Here is a 20,035-nt window from a genome sequence, read left to right as displayed (position 1 = left end):
CGGGGTAAACTAGTAGGTATATAATAAGTATTTTTTCTAGGTGCACTTAATATTTTAATGACATTTTTATATCCAAAATTTTTTTAACACTTTCGAATTCACTACTGATATAAAAAATATATATACAAATATTCATTCTGTGATAATAAAAAAGTCAAACTGTTCTTTTGAGCTCGCCGACAAGGTGTCTTATAAATATGGATTAAATCATTGAGATGATAATGAACTCTGGTTACGTAAAAATGTAAAAAATGAAATTAAATCATCTACTTTATGATAAAAGGTTGCAGTAATTGCATATTTCAATGTCTAGGCTTGCTTAAGTTCTGCACGCTCGTCTACAACCTCATAACTTGACCCTATGGCTGTCACTAGACAGTAGCAAATCTGGTAAGTGAGTAACACGTAAACCGGCTCTTTCAGGGCCGTTGTAATATAATTATATTTATCACTGCTTCTATAAATTATCTCAAATTTACCGGAACTATAAATGCTATACTTAATATTTAATAATATTAAAGGTTTGATACAACTGTGATCTTAATTTCGGCTAGTAATGATTATTAAAAACTAGCTGGCCCTGTGAATTTCGTACCACCACATTTTTTTATGAATACATTGATTTTTTTTTGTCTAAGCCTTATCCTGACAATAACGAATATACCCAAAAGAATTATCTAAGTTGGTGGAGTATTTCGGAAGCACATATATTTCGGAGATAAATTTGTATTTATGTAGATATCCGTGTTATTAACATTTTGCGTGGACCTTGAATCTCATACGTATAAAGTAGTAAAAGCTAAACTGAAGTATACAAAACAAATATTTGTCAAAACAAAACATTTATTTTGTGCATGACCAACACTAAACAAATGATTAATATTCATACCATATAAGCGACTACGATTATAAAAAATACATATGTAAACTTCACAAACATTACAATTTTAATTATAAACAAAATTTACATAAAATATAAGATTTATGTTTACATGTTCATACATGTATATACATTTGTATAATGCAACAAGTCAAAACAATTCCACTACTTTACAACGACGATAAATCAAAGGAACATCTCAATTCCCAAGTCAAGGTGATTCGGCTAATTAATATAAAGCTATTATTTATGTTGACGCTTCCTGTCGACCCTTCCGGGACGCGTCAGGAGATTTGCATCCGCGATCACATACAAATGTACTGGCTTTACTTGTATGTGAGTCATTCAAGGTGTTATTTTATCGATATTTTCAAGGCATACAGCGTTATCATTAGAATTTTCTCATCTTTAAACAGTTCGATTTATTTTAAAATTAATGTAATTGTGTTTTATTTATTTATTTATGTCCTATCAAGTAAAATAGACTTAAGGTACATATAGATAAAATATCACTCTAAGTCTTTTTAGTGATTTCTGTTATCAGTATGTTTATGTCAGCGCTTACCATATAAGAGTTTTTTTAATTAACTGAATAAGTTTGCGATATCTTTTCATTAGATTGCATGTAATTAGGTACATAATTCATCAGTCATCGATATTATTTGTCAATTGTTCTAAAATCAAAAGTCAATGAAAACTTATTCTGAATTTAATTATTAATAGGGTTTATAAATTTATATTGAAACAAAATATTTAAAATGAAAGCAAATTCATTTTTATTAAAATATTGGATTCAAAAAGTATTTAATTTCGATAATTAATATACATATAAAAATTCCCAAGAAAACTATAAAAAATATTTACATATTAAGTATACTATACCTACTTTATAATTATGAATATTAATTTTATAATTGTCAAATGCTATCTTACGGAAACCTTTATAGTCTAGGATTTTAATTATAACTTAAAAAGCAATCATTTATTAAATGTCAAACGATAATAATAAGTATTATGAACTTTTTTTGACCTTTATAATTTTTTCAAGGATATAAAAATCTGTTAATTAAGATTTTTTTATTTTATAGAAGTTATCAATCGCGGCTTAATAATTGATTTAGATACATAATTTATTCAATATTTGCTCAATTGTGTCGATTATTTTTTCAAATCGGTCCTTTAGATCGTCTGATAAGCGCAATCAAACTACCAATAAAACAAATAAAGTGATCTATTTCGTTATCTATTATATATGTATAAAGATAAAAATTCTTAAATGTATTGTTAAGCACTTAAATTCGAAAACGGCTTAATCAATTCGTATAATTTTTTTAAAGTCTTTGCAAACTTTGTACAATATTCTAACGTATAGAAAAATTTACAAAAAATTGGAAAACTTAAATAAAACACGATCATTTCAACTTGAAACGTTTGACTGTTTAAAATAAAGATAAACATAATCATAATGTGCCGAGAGATTAATTTACCGAGAATTAACGCAAAATTGTTTTAAGACGTTTTCATCCTTTGATCGATACTACGTTTTATTGTAATTGATGTTCTTAGAGTTAATTGAACATAAATTTTCTTCTGACCATTAAATAAGGAAATAAGTTTGATAGCGCTGGCGGAATACAAGTAAGAGGACGCGCGATAAATTGATAGAGTCTCGTAACACATATTGATTTAAGCGGATTTCGGATTGAAGATAATTTGGAAATTCGATGTGGTATAAAATTTCCCGAACATTATTTTTTACACTTATTCTTAAATTTGCTTAGTGTAAGTACGTTGTTGTTTTTTAATTAGCGCTAAATTAAGTATAAGGGATGTAAAATTTTCAATTCTGTTTGGACTAATAAGAACAAACGCTCTAGTATCAAATTACCGCGGACATTTTTATGGCAGCTGTCAATTAAAGTGATAAGTATGATAAATAAGTAGTATTTTATTAGTTTCTTGGTCTACCAAGGGTGACTAAAAGTTGGAAGTCTTGGTGATAAGGTCAATTACAGTTCACATTACAAGAATGCAATGTTTACGCATTGTTGTAATATCTGACTCAATCATTCATTCATCAGGATCATTACCCGTTATTGTTTGTAAATTTCATATTTTAAATATTCATAATTTCGTAGTCCTATTAAAATCCTTGGGGTGTGAACCCCTTCTATCTAATAATAATGCAGCTAGCTCTCTTGTCTTAATTTTATTGCCAAATTTTACGTACCTAGATGTAAATAAATATCGGTCCAGGCTCCATGATTCATAGCGTAATGTTATATAGCCCGTACCCTTTATTGACAAACAATAACAAATAAATAAACGAAAAAGTTTTATTTTGTACTAGCTGACCCCGCAAACGTTGTTTGCCATATATTGTTATTAACTCCCTTAATCCTTTATAAATTAGAGGTGTGAAAAATAGATGTTGGCCGATTCTCAGACCTACCCCATATGCACACACATTTTCATAAAAATCGGTCCGGCCGTTTCGAAGGAGTATTGTAACGAACATTGTGACACGAGAATTTTATATATAAGAAGATATACGTTTTATATTATATATATTTATATCATTATATATATTTATATCATTATATATATATGTTTTATATATATACTGTAATCGTTCGTCTGGTGCCTATATTAATGCGCAATGTAGCTTCTCAAGTCGTAAATCAAGCGCGTCCAATTATCAGGATAACAGCCGGTATAAATTATGTAACTTTTTATTTGCACAATCAATTTTATTATTATTAAGTTAATATATTTACGCGGCAATCGTGGATGTGAACGGTATTTATTATAATAAACTTTGTGTTACGTGTAAAAATGAATTATTAATTTTTATTTTTTATGATTGTCCTTTGTACAATTAGGTCGGCAAAGAGTTAGAGTTTGAGTAAGGCTCACCTGATAGTAAGCGATTATCGTAGCTTAACCCTACCCCTAATCTCCCCCTCCCCACAGGAACTCTGGTCGCATGGTGAGTTAGACAGGAACACAACACTGCGTGAAAGCATAATTATATAGATGTAATTTTCAATAAGGTCGAACTACCCCCTATTGAGCTGCTCCAAATTTTGAGCAGAATATTTCTGCTGTACTTTGCCGTATTTCTGTACTTTTGTGTAACCGTCTGTTGCTATAATAACGTAATTTGACTCAGTAGTTCAACGTATTACAGGTGTATAAATATAACATTTCTAATAAAAGAAAATAATCTAAAAACTGATAGAATTGATGTTTTTGCTTGTCAGTTCCGATATTTACGGACGCTAAAGAAAATATTGAAAATGGCTGTAAATATTTGTCCGTGAAATTTGAAAGTAGTCAAAAACTTTTAAGTTATTTTTATATGTGATCATCTTTAACTATTGAAAATAGTGTACATTATAATAATCTCTAGCGATAAAAAATACTCCAACTGTTGGTCGTATCAAAACTAAGCGAACGCAAAAAACCCATATCATTTATTTTAAAAAATTAAAAGAATCGTACCAGGAAAACTTTATCAAATAAACACTTTCGTGCTAAAATATAATTTGTATATTCGTCTTTAAAGCGTAACGAATGTTTCGCGAATGTAAATTAATTTAAGTGACACAAAACGATGTCGTTACGGTAAAATGATGTACGTCGGTCACAATCGGAATATTCCACGTACAGTTGGTGGAAAAATTGATATCAAATGATTATTTAAGATATTTTTGAAGTCGAATCAAATAAAGTATAAACACAAATTCAGACTGTTTCAAACTTACCTTTAATAGAAAAGGAACCACAAGATTTGGTAACTATATGAATAAACGCACGAGTGAGTATAGTAAAGAAATCTAAAACTCAATAAAAAAAATTTTAACAAAAAAAAAAACCGACTTCAAAAAGGAAACTAAAAAGTGAAAAATAAATTTACTTAGTACAAAGTAATTCGTATTTTGATTTAGTTAATCAGAAATGACTAAATAAATATTTTATAATTTTGAAGTCGGTGCCAAGTAAAACAATAATTACTCTAGTATCTACTGATAAGTTGTATTCAGTTTTCTTTCATAATTTGTTTCATTGACTATTAGGTTGAATACTGTTATTATTCTGTTATTGTTTTGACATATCTAATAATATTTTTTGTACTTGTTTGTTGTGTGTGTGTTGTTTGTCTTTGTTATTGTAGCTAGGCTGTTGTAGTATTTACTTGGCACCAACTTCAAAATTATAAAATATTTATTTAATCATTTCTGATTAACTAAATCAAAATACGAATTACTTTGTACTAAGTAAATTTATTTTTCACTTTTTAGTTTCCTTTTTGAAGTCGGTTTTTTTTTTGTTAAAAATTATTTTATTTTACAATTTTTAGTGATGGGTAGACCTAATAAGGATGCTTTTTCTCTTATGTCGGGGTTTCGGAAACATACACAATACACAAGCACAAACACCCAGATCATGACAAACATCTATATGGCCAATACAAATGTCTCTCTTGCGTGGGGATTGAACCCACTAACGCCAGCGCAACAGCCGGTACTGTGACCGCTGCGCTAACGCGTCGATATACTATGAGTAAAGTTCGCTATCAGGTGTACGTAATAACAACCGGGACTGAGAGCCTAGCGTGTTCTCCGAGGCTAGGTTGGGAGAACCACAAGGATTAACAACTAGACCAAAAATAAATGTTTATATAAACATAAATATCCACTCCGAGCTGGAATAGAACCCGCGACCGTCAGTGTTTAGGCGCCGCCGACACGGCACATGCACCATTATATCAAAGCGGTCGTCAAACAGCAAAAGGTATAACTGCTGTGAATTGTTGAGAAATTCCCTCGAGTGTTTATGGGCTCCATCATCAAACCTGGTCCTGCGACACAGATGATCACACAGCAGGTAATTGGTATAAATCGTTGAAAAGTTCCCTCGACTATCTTTCGTCTCCATCATCAGACTGTAATGGCACTTGTAACTCATATGGGTGCAAAGTTCTCATCAATAGAAACGAATTAAGTTCAAACAGCAGGTAATTTCTATAAGTCGTTGAAGAGTTCCCTCGACTATTTTTCGTCTCCATCATCAGACTGAAATGGCACTTATAACTCACACAAATGCAAAGTTCTCATCAATAGAAATGAATTAAGTTCAAACAGCTGGTAATTGCTATAAATCGTTAAAGATTTCCCTCGACTATCTTTTGTCTCCATCATCAGACTGTAATGGCACTTATAACTCATACAGGTGCAATGTTCTTATCAATAGAAACGAATTAAGATCAAAAAGCAGGTAATTGATATAAATTGTTGAAGAGTTCCCTCGACTATCTTTCTTCTCCATCATCAGATCGACTCCAGAACTTTATTAAATAGTAGTACTTTATCGTACTTAATGAAAACATGATTAAATTTACTAGTCACCCTTGCGATTTTTTAAAGTTTCCCTCGATTTCTCTGGGATCCCATCATCAGATCCTGGTTTCCTTATCATGGTACCAAACTATGAATATCTACTTTCCAACAAAAAAAGAATTATCAAAATCGGTTCATAAACGAAGAAGTTATCTCCGAACATACATAAAAAAAAATATATATATATACGGTCGAATTGAGTAACCTCCTTCTTTTTTTGAAGTCGGTTAATAAAATAGTCTCAATTTGTAAATAAACTTAATCCATCTGCTTATGCAAGAGTGGTAATTGTTTACTGCGCATCTCTGCAAAACATTAATGATAGCTTGCTTTTAGCATTAAGCCCGCCTTTTGTACAATTCTTTAATGTATTGTGCAATAAGGTATTAATAAATAAATAAATAAATGTAAAACGTAGAAAATTTATTTATACAATAATAAGAAAAAAACAGTTCATTAAACTATACACATATAAAAAAAAGAAAAAAATGTATACAAAAATCTATCATGTCATACAACATAATTCATGCATGTTCGGTCAATGGTGTGATGACCGAAGGCGAAATGACCTTTGTATTGATTTCCAAGCCTTTGCAGGATTCATTAAGCTGTCATTCCTACTTATCATTGCAAATCTGACGATAATATATTAGTTTATTGTACCTTAATGTTTTAGGCTTCCGTGTTCTTTGCTAAACATCATTCTGACGTTGGAACTGCTAAAAATATAGTTAAAATATTTTATTTGCATATCTTATTTGAAAATAAATAAAAAAACTTTTTTCTTTCCAGCGACTGAGAAAAGCTGCTGGCAAGCAAAAATTTCTTTATGACTGAGCTGAATATTCCTCATGAGAGTAAAAAGCACGGAACATCTAGTATTACTCGTATAAACTCATATTATTACAATTTTTTTTTATTATTTTAAACTGAGGACCATATTGAAATTATTTGAAACATTTTACTAAGTAAATGGTAATCATGTTTAAGCGTTCAGGTCTTTAATACCTGCGAATATAATATATTTAGTACAGTTAAATATTAAAGTCATCGAGTTCAGTTACCTTCCGTGATAAATAAGGTTTATAATAAAAGTAAACAGATACTTTTCCTTGATTTTACACTTCGCTCTTCGCTTTTTAAACTCTTCTAATAATAATGAGTGAAATAATAAGATGGAGGAAATATTTATTGTGCAACTCTTAGCATACACACACGGCCGCCTGCTCCTAAGACAGGCCACTTATTGCATTTAACTCTGGTTAGGAGTCAAATTCTCAACCCCATGCATGGTTATTGTAAGTTCCACTAACAGCAAAGTGAAATCTATACAAATCTATACAAATAAATAAAATTGGAGTGTCTGTTTGTAATTTTAAAATAACCGCTTTTTATTTAGTGCATATGCATGTTTACATATATCAAAATAATTTTTTTTACAGTTTTTGTCTGTCTGTCTGTTTGTCTGTTTGTTCCAGCTAATCTCTGAAACGGCTGGACTGATTTTGACGGGACTTTAACTGGCAGATAGCTGATGTAATAAGGAGTAACTTAGGCTACATTTATTTTAGAAATTTATTTATTTTGTTATTTACTTACGAACTGAAGAATATTTTTTTTAATTCCACGCGGATGAAGTCGCGGGCACAGCTAGTAAATAATATAACTTAAAGGCACGAAAAACAATTTGCAAAATCCAATGCATGTATACACATAAAATTTCATCTTGCAACACCGATGTTTACTGCAGACTTTCTGAGAATGTACGCCTTCACATAATACTGAAGTTTCGTATGATTTGTGTTCATGTGCACGTTTTGAGTAAAGAATAAACGATTTAAATCATTCGTCTTTGTTACTTTGAGAGATATTTATCGATATTTATCTCGTAATCGAAAATATGAGCAAAGATATCGAAACATCGAGATCACATTAATAATTTTAAACTGACAAATGATTTGATCTTCTTTTAAATATTGAGTGACTAAAATAAAAAGAAACAAAAAACAATTAGGTGTAGTGTGACATTGAAATGAAGAAAATCTAAGTAACGGTGTTTCACTTTCATATGAGATTTAAAAGGATTTTTGTTTGATGATTTGAACTTGGCAATCTCGAGATACGTATGTTATGAGTTTCAGTACAAAAAGTGTAAGATAAAGATACCTTTAAAAGATAGATTTAATCTACGTAGCAATGGTAGCGGTATTTGGATACGTTGCTAGAAAGACATAATACTAATAATTAGTCCGTTAAAGTTATCGCAAATATTTTTTTACGTTTTTACGTTTCTGTACGTAAACAAGTATTAACTAATTTTTTTTTTATTAATATTTGAGCCCAACTTCTGAGAAAAGACAGTGTCCTTTTGTGCAACGTTCATCGACCTCACGATGTTTTATTTGTTTTTGTCCGGATCGGACGTTATTAATCTATGCTTCTTTTTTAATTTTTTTATTTCAGGGTTACCACGATTAATTAGATAAATTAGTCAGTTTTAGTATTTCTTTAATGTGCACTTTTGTTTAATTGAATGTAATGGTGATTATTAGTAAAGATTTTTTTATTGTTAGGAAAAATATATACCGTGTTATACTATACATTTATTATATATAAAGTTATTATTGTTATATTTGGTCAACAATGTTGAAACTTTTGTTTGATATTTTTCCACTGGTTAACTTCTTGCACCACCCATAGGGGATGATAGTTTTGAAAAGACTTTCTTTCCTTTAAGTTCCAATTATTGCCTAACATTTTGATTGAAATCGATTCAAAAGTTTGGCTGTGAAATTTTTATAAGTAATAAAATATTCAACCCAATTTCAATTTGAAATTATATATCAGCCTTTCATAAGACTTTTTCTCCATACAAGAAAAGGGGAATTGGCTATTTATTCAAAATAAACTATATCGATAACCCTAAACTGACTCGTATACTGTATAGGACTCGGTTTGCGAAATATAAAATATTTTTTCAAGTCGACGGACCACCCGTTCATCGTGGCCTACGGCGAGGATCGCGTGTATGATGCCATTTTTGTTATTTGTCAATTCAATTTGATATGTCTTAACCAATAAAGCTTTGATTTGTGCTCCGATAAGGTTAAATTATATACATTTTGAGGATACTACTGATGCGTTGTCTTGCTGATGATGGATGGCAGTATATAGTCCTCGAACAAGGCAAATATTTGTGTTATTCATACAGATGTTGGTCGTGGTCTGGGCGTTTGTTATGTGTGGACCCTGACACAACAGTAAATCCTAGTAGGGGGCGTTGAGTGTGAAACGTTTGTTTATTTATAGTTGACTGGCGTTAGACAACCGTAAATTAAATACAAATATTATTGAAAATTAGTATTATGTATCCGATTATACTATTTTATGAACTGTTGCACAGTCCTAGTAAATATTTAATATGGCATCTGTACTCTGTTTTAACTTGGTGTATTTCTATAAGTTCTTTTTTTAAAATGTTCTTTATTAACGATTTCACAAAAAGTTTTCAATCAGTTTTTATGTATTTCTTTTTTTTCAGTCTCTCAAATCCTTTTGAGAAACCACTCACTCAATCCTTTCGACCTCTTTGTATATTTGTAAGATAGATAGCATCTCACCAATTCCTATTGTAGCATTTATTTATATAACTTTTTAAGTGCAACAAAAAATAATACATTTGAAAATAAGCTTATGAAGATGTATTAACTTTTTTTTGTTTTCAGTTTCATAATGGACGCGGCACGACAAGTGTCGGCTCACTGGCTGTCTGCAATAGTTCTTCTGTGTTCATTCTTCTCAACTCACTCGCTCAACACTAAGGTAAGGCGAATTATTTGTTTGTATCTAGTATATAATTAATAGAAATAATATTAGATATTATTTTAATTGGACAAATAATTTAGATTTTTATTTGATTGACTGATTAGATTAATATTTTTTTTTAAATTGTATTAATAGCTTTTACCTTTGCCAAGAAAGCACTAATAGATACGCTTACGTATATCATATTACGTAGAATTAAGAAGCATTGCGATGTCTGATCTGCTATTATTTTATTAATAAACAAAACTAAAGAAAAAAAAACCTAAATTTCGGATGACAGTTAGTCAGTCTGAAATTTTATCCTCACAACAGTTTTAGACGAAACAAAGCAGGTTTTTATATTGTGAAATTATCGTCTAAAGTACATACTATACTCTGCCTAGATTTAATCACATAATTTAGCTATTTTATTCTCACTTATAGGTATAATAACATTAAGGTTAACGTTCTTCATGAGATATAATGAATTATGTAAATCAAGTTTGAGGCTTCATTTTGATGATATGTCAGTCATTAATGATGCTTTAATTAGAGCGACGAGCACACCTGAGACCATAGACAAATATGACATTAATGATCTATTTTATAGATGAGTCAAATTATGTTGAAATGTCAAAAGATTACGTGGAAAATTGAGTTGCTAATGGCTTGTTCGTTTTAAACTAGTAATTTAGCCGAGTGGCGAGTAATTTTGAAGCAAAACGTGACTAAAGACTATAAATTTAAACTAAGTCAAATTAGAATAATTTACTAATATGAGTACATTTAAAAGTGATTTAGTTTAGAATAATTTGATTTATTATACGTCACTGGTTTGGACTTTCAAACAAATTGTAACACTTAAAAAATAAGTTTTGCAGAATTGCAGTTTAATCAATTGAAACCTTGTAGACTGTGCCAAAATACACAGCATTAGTAATTTCGTCAATTTCAAGCAAGACGTGTTTGAAATTTAACTATTCGTGAGCAAAGCGAAGCGTTTTCTGAAAATAGAAACTGGGCCTGAGACACCTCTTTCATTACATCATATTAGCTATGTAGGATGTTAGGTTAAATAATACTGGGATCTTAGGGTAATAATAGGGTAAATAATTATAGAAATATTAAGACGTTTCTTTATTGAATTTTAAATCTATACCTACGTGGAAGAGACTACCGAAAGAATAATCCAGATCTTTTGACAAAATTTGCCAATTGTCAAGTAGTTCGCCCTTGTTGTGACAAGGGTTAGTTTCTTGACTAGCCCGTATTCGCGTTCAATATTCTATTTTCAAATAATTATTTTTTGTTCAAGTATGTAATTGACAATTCTAAAAAGCCACAGATAATTCAAGAAGCTAAATATCATTTAATTGTCAATCGCCTAACGTACTAATGATTTTTGTTTGAAAATATTAATGTCATTATATTACTTGACAGTCAACTACTACCCTAGATTAAACTAGCTGTATGTCATTTTATATCTTTTGACGCTTGACTATTTCACTCAATTGTTGTATGTAATCTGTAAACTAAAGAATTTAAACAAATCAAAGTGCTACGATGCGTATAATTTCTTAAGCTCCAGATTTCTGTCTAATTTAATTAAGCGAGTTGATAAAAACGAGATGTTCTATATATTTATATTTTATTTATTAGATTATCAAAACATAATTATATAAGAAGAATGAAGATAATTTACTGAAGAGTTTAATACGACATAATTTTTCTCAAACAGATAACCTTAAATATTGAAAATATTGTTTATTTAGCTTAGAACTAAGAAGTAATCACGTGCTTTACAGAACAAATATTTGAATATATTGAAAATAAGTACATTTGCTAAACTGGAGCTTCTTACCATTGCCATTTGATAAGCAAATGAAATTCTTACACAACAACTCTTATCCTAATTGTGTGGACATAGTTTTTTGTGAGTCACACAAGTTTGTTTGATACTTTAATTAAGTTCATTGGATTAAAGTTGATATATTAGTTTATTTATAATTTTCCGGTAAGGAGCATACAAAAAAAAAAAAATTAGCCGAATTGGTCGAGTCGCTTAGCAACATTAATTTTTACTTATATAAAAGATTATTAAACAAAGCAACGCCGTATTTATTACTCGTCTTATTTTCAATGTTGATAGATTAGATATAAAGGAATGATAAAATTTTAACTCACAGTCTCACTCTGAGTAAATGATCCTATTCTAGACCATAGCATTCGCATGTTTTTTTTTATACAACCAGGTGATTACCGTAACTCATAGACGTCTGCAACACCAGAAGCACTTTAAGCGCGCTGTTGATCTGACCCTACTATTTGGGGAAATCCCCCCTAGGAGCTCTGGTCTGGAGCACCTTACTCAGCACAGGAACACAACACTGTTTGGAATCAGTATTATTTAGCTGTGACCTTCTGTAAGGTCGAGGTACTTCCTTAGTCGGACTGCTTCAGATTTTGAGCAGGATATTTCTTCCTGTGCCCTACCTCAGTTAAAAGGCAAAAGCTTATGCTATATGAGATAGTTTGTTTTTAAAAATTTCGAATTGTATTTAAAATATGAATCGAAATACGACAACATAGCCACTGTCACTGATTATATTCAGAGCAAGTAAGACCACCTGGCAACAACACGCCCGATTTCATAATAAACCAGTTGGGTTCAACTGTTCGGTGGTAATTCCATAATGTGTAACGTCATAACCTGTCTACATGACAACAGGTCACAAATTAAAATAGTCGATCGTTAGATGATTTATGTAGTTTTACTTGCGCGGACAATATTGCAATGCGAGCGAAGCCGCGGGTAAAACAGAAATTTTCTGTAGTACGAGTATACAGATTTCAATTAAATGTTTAATGTTAAACAAAAATTGCACTTTTACTATGATTGCACTACTCGTAAGGAAATTTGTCGAGTTTCTATAAATTTCCTAAAGTATTATTTTAAGTAAACTTTTTGTTGTCTGGCAATTGTTTGGCAATTCGATGATCCGAGAAGTTTGTAAAACGTCTACCTTTACATGTTTTTTTAATCTTTAAGAACGTCCTTTAACCTGGGGATTTTAAGTCGCGAGTGAATAGGTTACTTCTAGGTAAGCGTGCTCCATCTTAGACCGCATTTTCAATTATCACTAGATGAAATAGTGATCAAACGCAAGCCTATCACTGTATTTAAAAAAATAACGTCATTAGTATAGATTAGCTATATCTGATATTCGTATATGTTGCAAGGTATTACTTGAAAACTGATGAGCTTTTATATTAATTTTTTATAAATAATATCGGGGCATTCGCGTAGCGTTTTTCAATAATTTCCGTTATGAAGTTGTTGTATTTCTCATGAACCAAATCGCAAAATATAGCTCATCTCTTCTTTCCATTAAGCAAAACTTCGGCTAAGCGCAAGCCACAGAGAAACAAGGAAGCATGTACAAACGCGTAATTTAAATGTCCTTAGGAGACAACACTTAGTGTAACAACAGTGTTGTCTTGTTTCGATTCTTAGACACTCCATTTGGTTACACAACATGTATCGAGGCCATTACTGTTCACTCATTTAATGTCTTAAATGTCTAATTTCGAAGCGTTACACCATGATATGTTACAATGTTTGACACACTTTATGTAGCTGATGGTGTTTTGTTACTTTAATATATTCTTTAATGTGAAATCATAAAATGTCACAGTCGCTGTTGTAATTTTGATTTTAATTTATTAACTGAAATTTTTAGGTTTACTTGTTGCCTTTTTTCACTATCAAATTTATTCACTATCAAACCGCCTTATTTGTATAAATGCTACTTGGTGAACGTGGTAAGTGATCACGAGACACTATTTTTTTTTAATGTTAAATAATCGACATCTACGATTTCTCAATAGCCAGTGTTTTCTTTCAAAGGTCATACATTCATTATGCTTATCTTACGGGGGATTGTATTTTTAACGATAGATTGTCAGTCCTGTGACAGCCTAGTGAAGCTAGTTAAACCGACACTATCGATATTATCTGTTCCTACTTTTTTCTTGTTATGCTTACTATTTGCAATTGTATTTTGGCATAGCCTAGGCCTCTAGCATATACGGTTTTCTTTTTTTTTTTTTTTCCAGCCATTAAAACTATGTCTGTTTAACAAAAATAAAAAAATAATAATAAATATCAAATATTAGGTATTTATGACGTAAATAGCTTTCACGGTAAACATAAAATGTTACAATACACTAAAATTATTTTTAACAAATCGTGACTCAAATGTTCATTTGTAAAAAGGAATCCCAGACTATGCGATGAATATTAAATATTATGCATATGTATTGTACCCGTGAAAATAGTTCGATCACCTCTCGTCATACCATAGACCACAGACTAATATATACGATTTTTTGTATATTTTAATTTAGAATTTATACTTCATGAACATTAATATGTGGTTCGAAGATATAGGCATATTGGAGGTTATGAATTCGATTATGAATAGATAAAAATGTAAGTTAATTACGTGGTTGCCAAGCTGATTTAAATGGTAACCTCACTTGGCGACAATATAAATTAATTTATATATGTAATTTATATACATATCACAGCTAAAGAACTGGTTTGATTATATTTTTATTAATTAACATTTATATTGATTTACTAATAAATCTTATTGAATAGCAATTACTAGACTTTTGAAGTAAAACGTCTTTCCGCACGCTTGACTTGGGTAAGAAGCTGGTGAATGCGTGATGAAAAGTGTGATTGGGTGAGGCGAACGGAAGTTGAGAGGAAGATATAAGTTAGTGAAGATAGAAAGAGAGATAGATACGTTTCGTAAGTTTTACTTCAGTCGGGTGGTCTAAAGCACACTCATTTTTTTTTAATAACTTGATAATCGCAACTGAAATTATAAAGATGGTTATACCTAACTATTTTTCAAAGAATACTTTTTTTTGTAATGTATTTTAGGATTACGCAACGAATGCCGAGAAAACGTTTTTTTTTTATGATGTAAACTCTTAAATTTTGACAATACAAATACTTGACAAACTATTATACAATTGATATCTATACTAATATTAAAAAGCTGAAGAGGTTGTTTGTTTGTTTGTTTGTTTGTTTGAACGTGTTAATCTCAGGAGCTACCGGTCCGATTTGGAAAGTACAGTTTTAGATATCCCCTTTATCGAGGAAGGGTATAGGCTATATATCATTACGCTGAGACCATTAGAAAAAAAATAGAATTAAGAATGTTTCAAAATCGTTTTTTTTCCTTTTGAGAGCTTCCGCTGCGTGCGCTGTGAAACTGTTAAAGTTTCGCAAAAATTATGTATATCAGAATTGTTTTCCTTTAAAAATTCTACACAGACGAAGTCGTGCGTAGAAGCTAGTATGTGATAAAAACGAAAAAGCGTTAAATATTTTTTTTTGGTTTTAAGCTAAATTGCTATTATTATTTATTTTTGGTGTAGTTTAAGAGACGTCTTCGTCTGCGATTTTGTTTTACATTTGAGTGTTATGTTTTGCGTGTAACTGATAAGGCACTCGTAATATTCTCTTAGCCTCAGTACTCTGTGGTAATCAAAACTATTGTCCGTTGTCTATTGTTACGCAACAGAATGCCAATCAACACAGCGGTTACGTGCGAATAGTTTATTTTCCTCGTGAGTACATTGCTTCGGGTTGAAAGTTTAAATTCTTCGTAATTCTAACGGTACATCTCGCCTAACCCTATGTATTCCTCGCGATTTTACTGAGGTTGGTGCTCTCAAACAGACTGGGATTTTATCATCTGTTTTACATTACTCATTTACATCAGCCTATCTCAGTCTATTGCTTGACAAAACCCTCCTCAAGGTGGCGCAAACATCCCGGTTTTCTGCAACCCTCATCCAGCTTCTGTCGGCAATTTTACCTACGCATTATATAAAGGTTATGTACACGTTTAAAGTTTTTTCCTGTAATCATATTTCACATATTCTTTATTTCGTAGCCATAAAATTTCCAGATATATTAGAATCGGCTTTACCATTCCGAGCTGATACTTTACCCGAGTTTTCGACAACCCCTATCGTATCCTTTAGTTCCCTCAAAGCCATATATATAAATACCGGCAAAATATAACACTCTTACTTCTTCTATTGGTATTCTAGCAAAACCATAACAGAGTGCGTGGGATATCGAGTAACCAACAATCCTGTAAACATATCCCATATTCAGATTTCTAGTTTCATTCACTTAACATCAAATGCCCGCACTCCGACTGGCTATTTCCATAAAATAAATCAAAACAATCAGAGCTTCGTTTAGTAAAAAAACAGCAATTGTGTTCAATATATCAATGTCAATAGAGACAGGAAGTTGTGATCAGTAAGCCATTTTGTAAGGTTACCGAACTTTATAGTGTTTACAATGAAATTAGTTTTTGTGCGAATTTTTAAGAATGACCGTAAATTATAATACGATTTTGGTGTATTCGAATGATAACTCTATCTTGTATTTTGAGCTGACTAGGTTACATGCAAATCATCAGATCAGAATACGTAAAAGATGTGATGTCTTTGACTTTTTTCTAATGCGAAAGTCTTTAAAAAAAAAAGTAAAAAATCTTAAAATTTTTTATAATTAACTGTGTGCAAACTTTGATTTTAGACACAGAAATTATGGTAAAATAGATATATAGACGTTAAATTTATATAGTCTACGAAAAAAGTGTAAACATACTTGAGTTTTGTTTTTCACAATTATTAAGTGCTTAAATTATGTGATAAATGGTACTTGTACAGTTGTATCATTTTACGCCTATTACTTGTTTTCGATGATCTTAACGGAATTTTCCGCAAAAAAAAGTTAGACATATAACCATTGAGAGTTTTTTTTTTGTTATTTTATTTTTTTTTTTTTTTATGTCACTAGGTCAACAAACAAGCGTACGGCTCACCTGATGGTAAGCGATTACCGTAGCTTATAGACACCTGCAACACCAGAAGCATCGCAAGCGCGTTGCCGACCCAATCCCCGATCCCCCCAGGAGCTCTGGTCACCTTACTCACCAACAGGAACACAATACTGCTTGAAAACAGTATTATTTAGCTGTGATCTTCTGTAAGGTCGAGGTACTACCCCAGTCGGGCTGCTCCATATTTTGAGCAGGAAATTCCTGCTGTGCCCTACCTCAGGCACATAATTACTTGGATTTTTACCAATTCACGAAAATTTTAGGTTCAAAAGGATATAACTCTAGATAACTCAGTGTTAACGAAAAATGCATTGAAAATTAAATGTTAAATTCAATAAAATCGCACTTAAATCACAAATTACAAAAATTTGTGTTGAATAATTCCAGTGATTTCAGTGATGTGAAAAGGGGGTAAAACTTGACACACACACACACACACACACACACATATATATATATATATATATATACGCGTTGGCGCAACGGTCACAGCCATGGACTGTACCTGTTGCGCTGGCGGTTGCGGGTTCGATCCCCACACATGACAAACATTTGTATTGGCCATACAGGTGTTTGCCGTGGTCTGGGTGTTTGTGCAGTCCTTGTGGGTCTCCCCACCGTGCCTCGGAGAGCACGTTAAGCCGTCGGTCCCGGTTGTTATCATATACACCTGATAGCGATCGTTACTCATAGCAAGGAATATATCCGCCAACCCGCATTGGAGCAGCGTGGTGGATTAAGCTCTGATCCTTCTCCTACATGGGGAAAGAGGCCTATGCCCAGTAGTGGGATATTACAGGCTGAAGCGTAATATATATATATATATTCACGAATTTTTCAACAGAGTTATATCACTTTGCAAAACATTTATTTCCGTAACTATAGCAGACAGAAGAAGATGAATTAGATTAGAAATTAGTTTTTTTTTTTTCGATAATGCCTATGTTAAAATTACAAAAAGGGTATATATAACTCACGTTATATCACTCATCAAAGGAGGCACAGATTATATAGTTACATACTAATGATATACGTATAAATATTTCTGTAATTATATAAATCAATTTGTTTTAATTTAAGCTCTACATTCTGATATAAGGGTAAATAATTTTCGTTCCAATACTTTTAAGTCTTCGGAAACCTTTTTTATGAATTGTTACATGATTTTTCATATTCTTCTTTATTTATTAATTAGTTATACTATTTCCATTGGTCTAAAAGGGATGTGATGTGTTTTTCGGATGTGTGTGGCGCCCTAGAATCAGAATATATTTCATTAAAAAAAAACTTTTTTTTTCTGGTTCTAGGCCACCACACACCTTTCTATTTATAGTCAAATTTATATAAATATATATATATTTAATTATATATTTATAATGTTAAATTGTTCATCAGTAAAATATAATATAAAAGAATAAACATAATTGAAACCACATTACTATTTATTATATCAAAACGAATGAAAAGAATTTCGCTTATAATTTCCGCGCCGGTTGAAATGAAAATGAAATGATGGCAATTTCACGTAGTTATAAAGCAAAATTAGAATGAAACCGAAACAAATGTTATATTACACATTTGTATGATGTATGATGATGACAAAAATATGTGTTAAATTAATAATTATATTTTTTTTTTATTAGCGGAGACTGAGACTCGAGTCATTTATCCAAATCTTTTGATAAAAAGCCGTAGACCAATTTTATTGACGTGAACATTATAATTTTGTTGCTATATTTTTAGCATAAATTTAGTGCTTTTAAAAGTGATGAATATTCAAAAGAGGGTAGGAAAATATTTCGTTCGATCATCTCTAGTAGGTAGTGCATATAAAATGAATCATGCAGTTAAACATAACTTTTCTATTTCTCTTCCGTTCCTCTATTCACGGTTGCGTAACATTTTATTAATAATTGTGTTTGCTCGCAAACAAGTAACTCACAATGAAAGTGTTCGAAAAATTGTCAATTAAATACGCATTATTAGGCATAGTTCAAAAAGTACTCGTCAAACATGATCATGAATCAACGACAAGCACTAGCTTTTGATTTAAAAAAAAAGAATCATCAAATAAAAAGTTATGGGGTCAATAATATATATACATTCAAAATACAGTTGAATTTGGAACCTGCTTCTTTTTTTTTTTGAAGTCACATAAAAATAATAAATACATTAAATTTGAAAACCAGTAAGTATAATTATAAAGATTAGATTCATATAAACGAAAAAACATCACCTAGTTGAGTGTCTAGTAGTAATTATATCACGTGTTTTCCTAATAAAATGGGAAATTCTGAATTAAATAAAAATATTTAAATAAATAATTCAATGTGACATTTTACAAAACGTTTCTGACATTTAATGTCTATTTATAATGTCCATTTAGTAGTCTAGTGTGTGTTAGCTATAATATCCATTTGTTGTCTATAGCGGCCTATTTTTAGGGTTCCGTACCTCAAAAAGAAAAAACGGAACCCTTATTCTTGTTCCTTATTATGGATCACTTTGTTATCCGTCTTTCTGACAAGATCCTTTTTCTCTGGAACGCGTGGAGGTATCAAGCTAAACTTTGTACCAAATACTCAAATCTACTGTCCCTCAGAACTGTGAAAAAAATCGAACTTCTAAGCCAACGCATTCAAAATATACAGCCGTTTATGCTGCAAATTTTTGACACTTGCGAGGGAATCAAAACCTACTTCCCGTGAACTCAGAATCTTGAAATTTGATATGAAGCAACGTCTTATAGCACAGATAAAGGAAAATTTCGAAAAGCATAAATTTTTAGCTATATCATATAATAACAATATTTTTTAATATTTTTTTGTACGGAGTCCTCTGTGCGCGAGTCCGACTCGCACTTGGCCGGTTTCTATTTTATTTGCTCTAGTCCGTATAGGGCAGTGACTTATAATTTAGAGCAAAATTTAACGATAAATGATAAGATTAAAGTCTGAAGAAACGACGTTTAGTCTATAAAATTTTATTATTTTTTAAATACCTAT

At 31.1% G+C, this 20,035-nt stretch overlaps 1 protein-coding gene across 1 annotated transcript in view; it reads left to right on the top strand.

The window, feature by feature from the left end:
* Nucleotides 1-20,035, top strand: part of LOC123665557 — a 170,266-nt gene that overhangs the window by 51,611 nt on the left and 98,620 nt on the right. Inside the window, exon 2 of the mRNA XM_045599845.1 lies at nucleotides 10,008-10,104. Coding sequence (XP_045455801.1) covers nucleotides 10,015-10,104 — 90 coding nt within the window. The 5' untranslated portion in view covers nucleotides 10,008-10,014. The remainder of the gene's footprint in view (nucleotides 1-10,007; nucleotides 10,105-20,035) is intronic.

Source organism: Melitaea cinxia, chromosome 24, assembly GCF_905220565.1.
Source record: "Melitaea cinxia chromosome 24, ilMelCinx1.1, whole genome shotgun sequence".
In the NCBI taxonomy this organism is placed as follows: domain Eukaryota; kingdom Metazoa; phylum Arthropoda; class Insecta; order Lepidoptera; family Nymphalidae; genus Melitaea; species Melitaea cinxia.
Note: the sequence above shows the minus strand (reverse complement) of the source record. Positions and strands in the feature narration are given on the sequence as shown.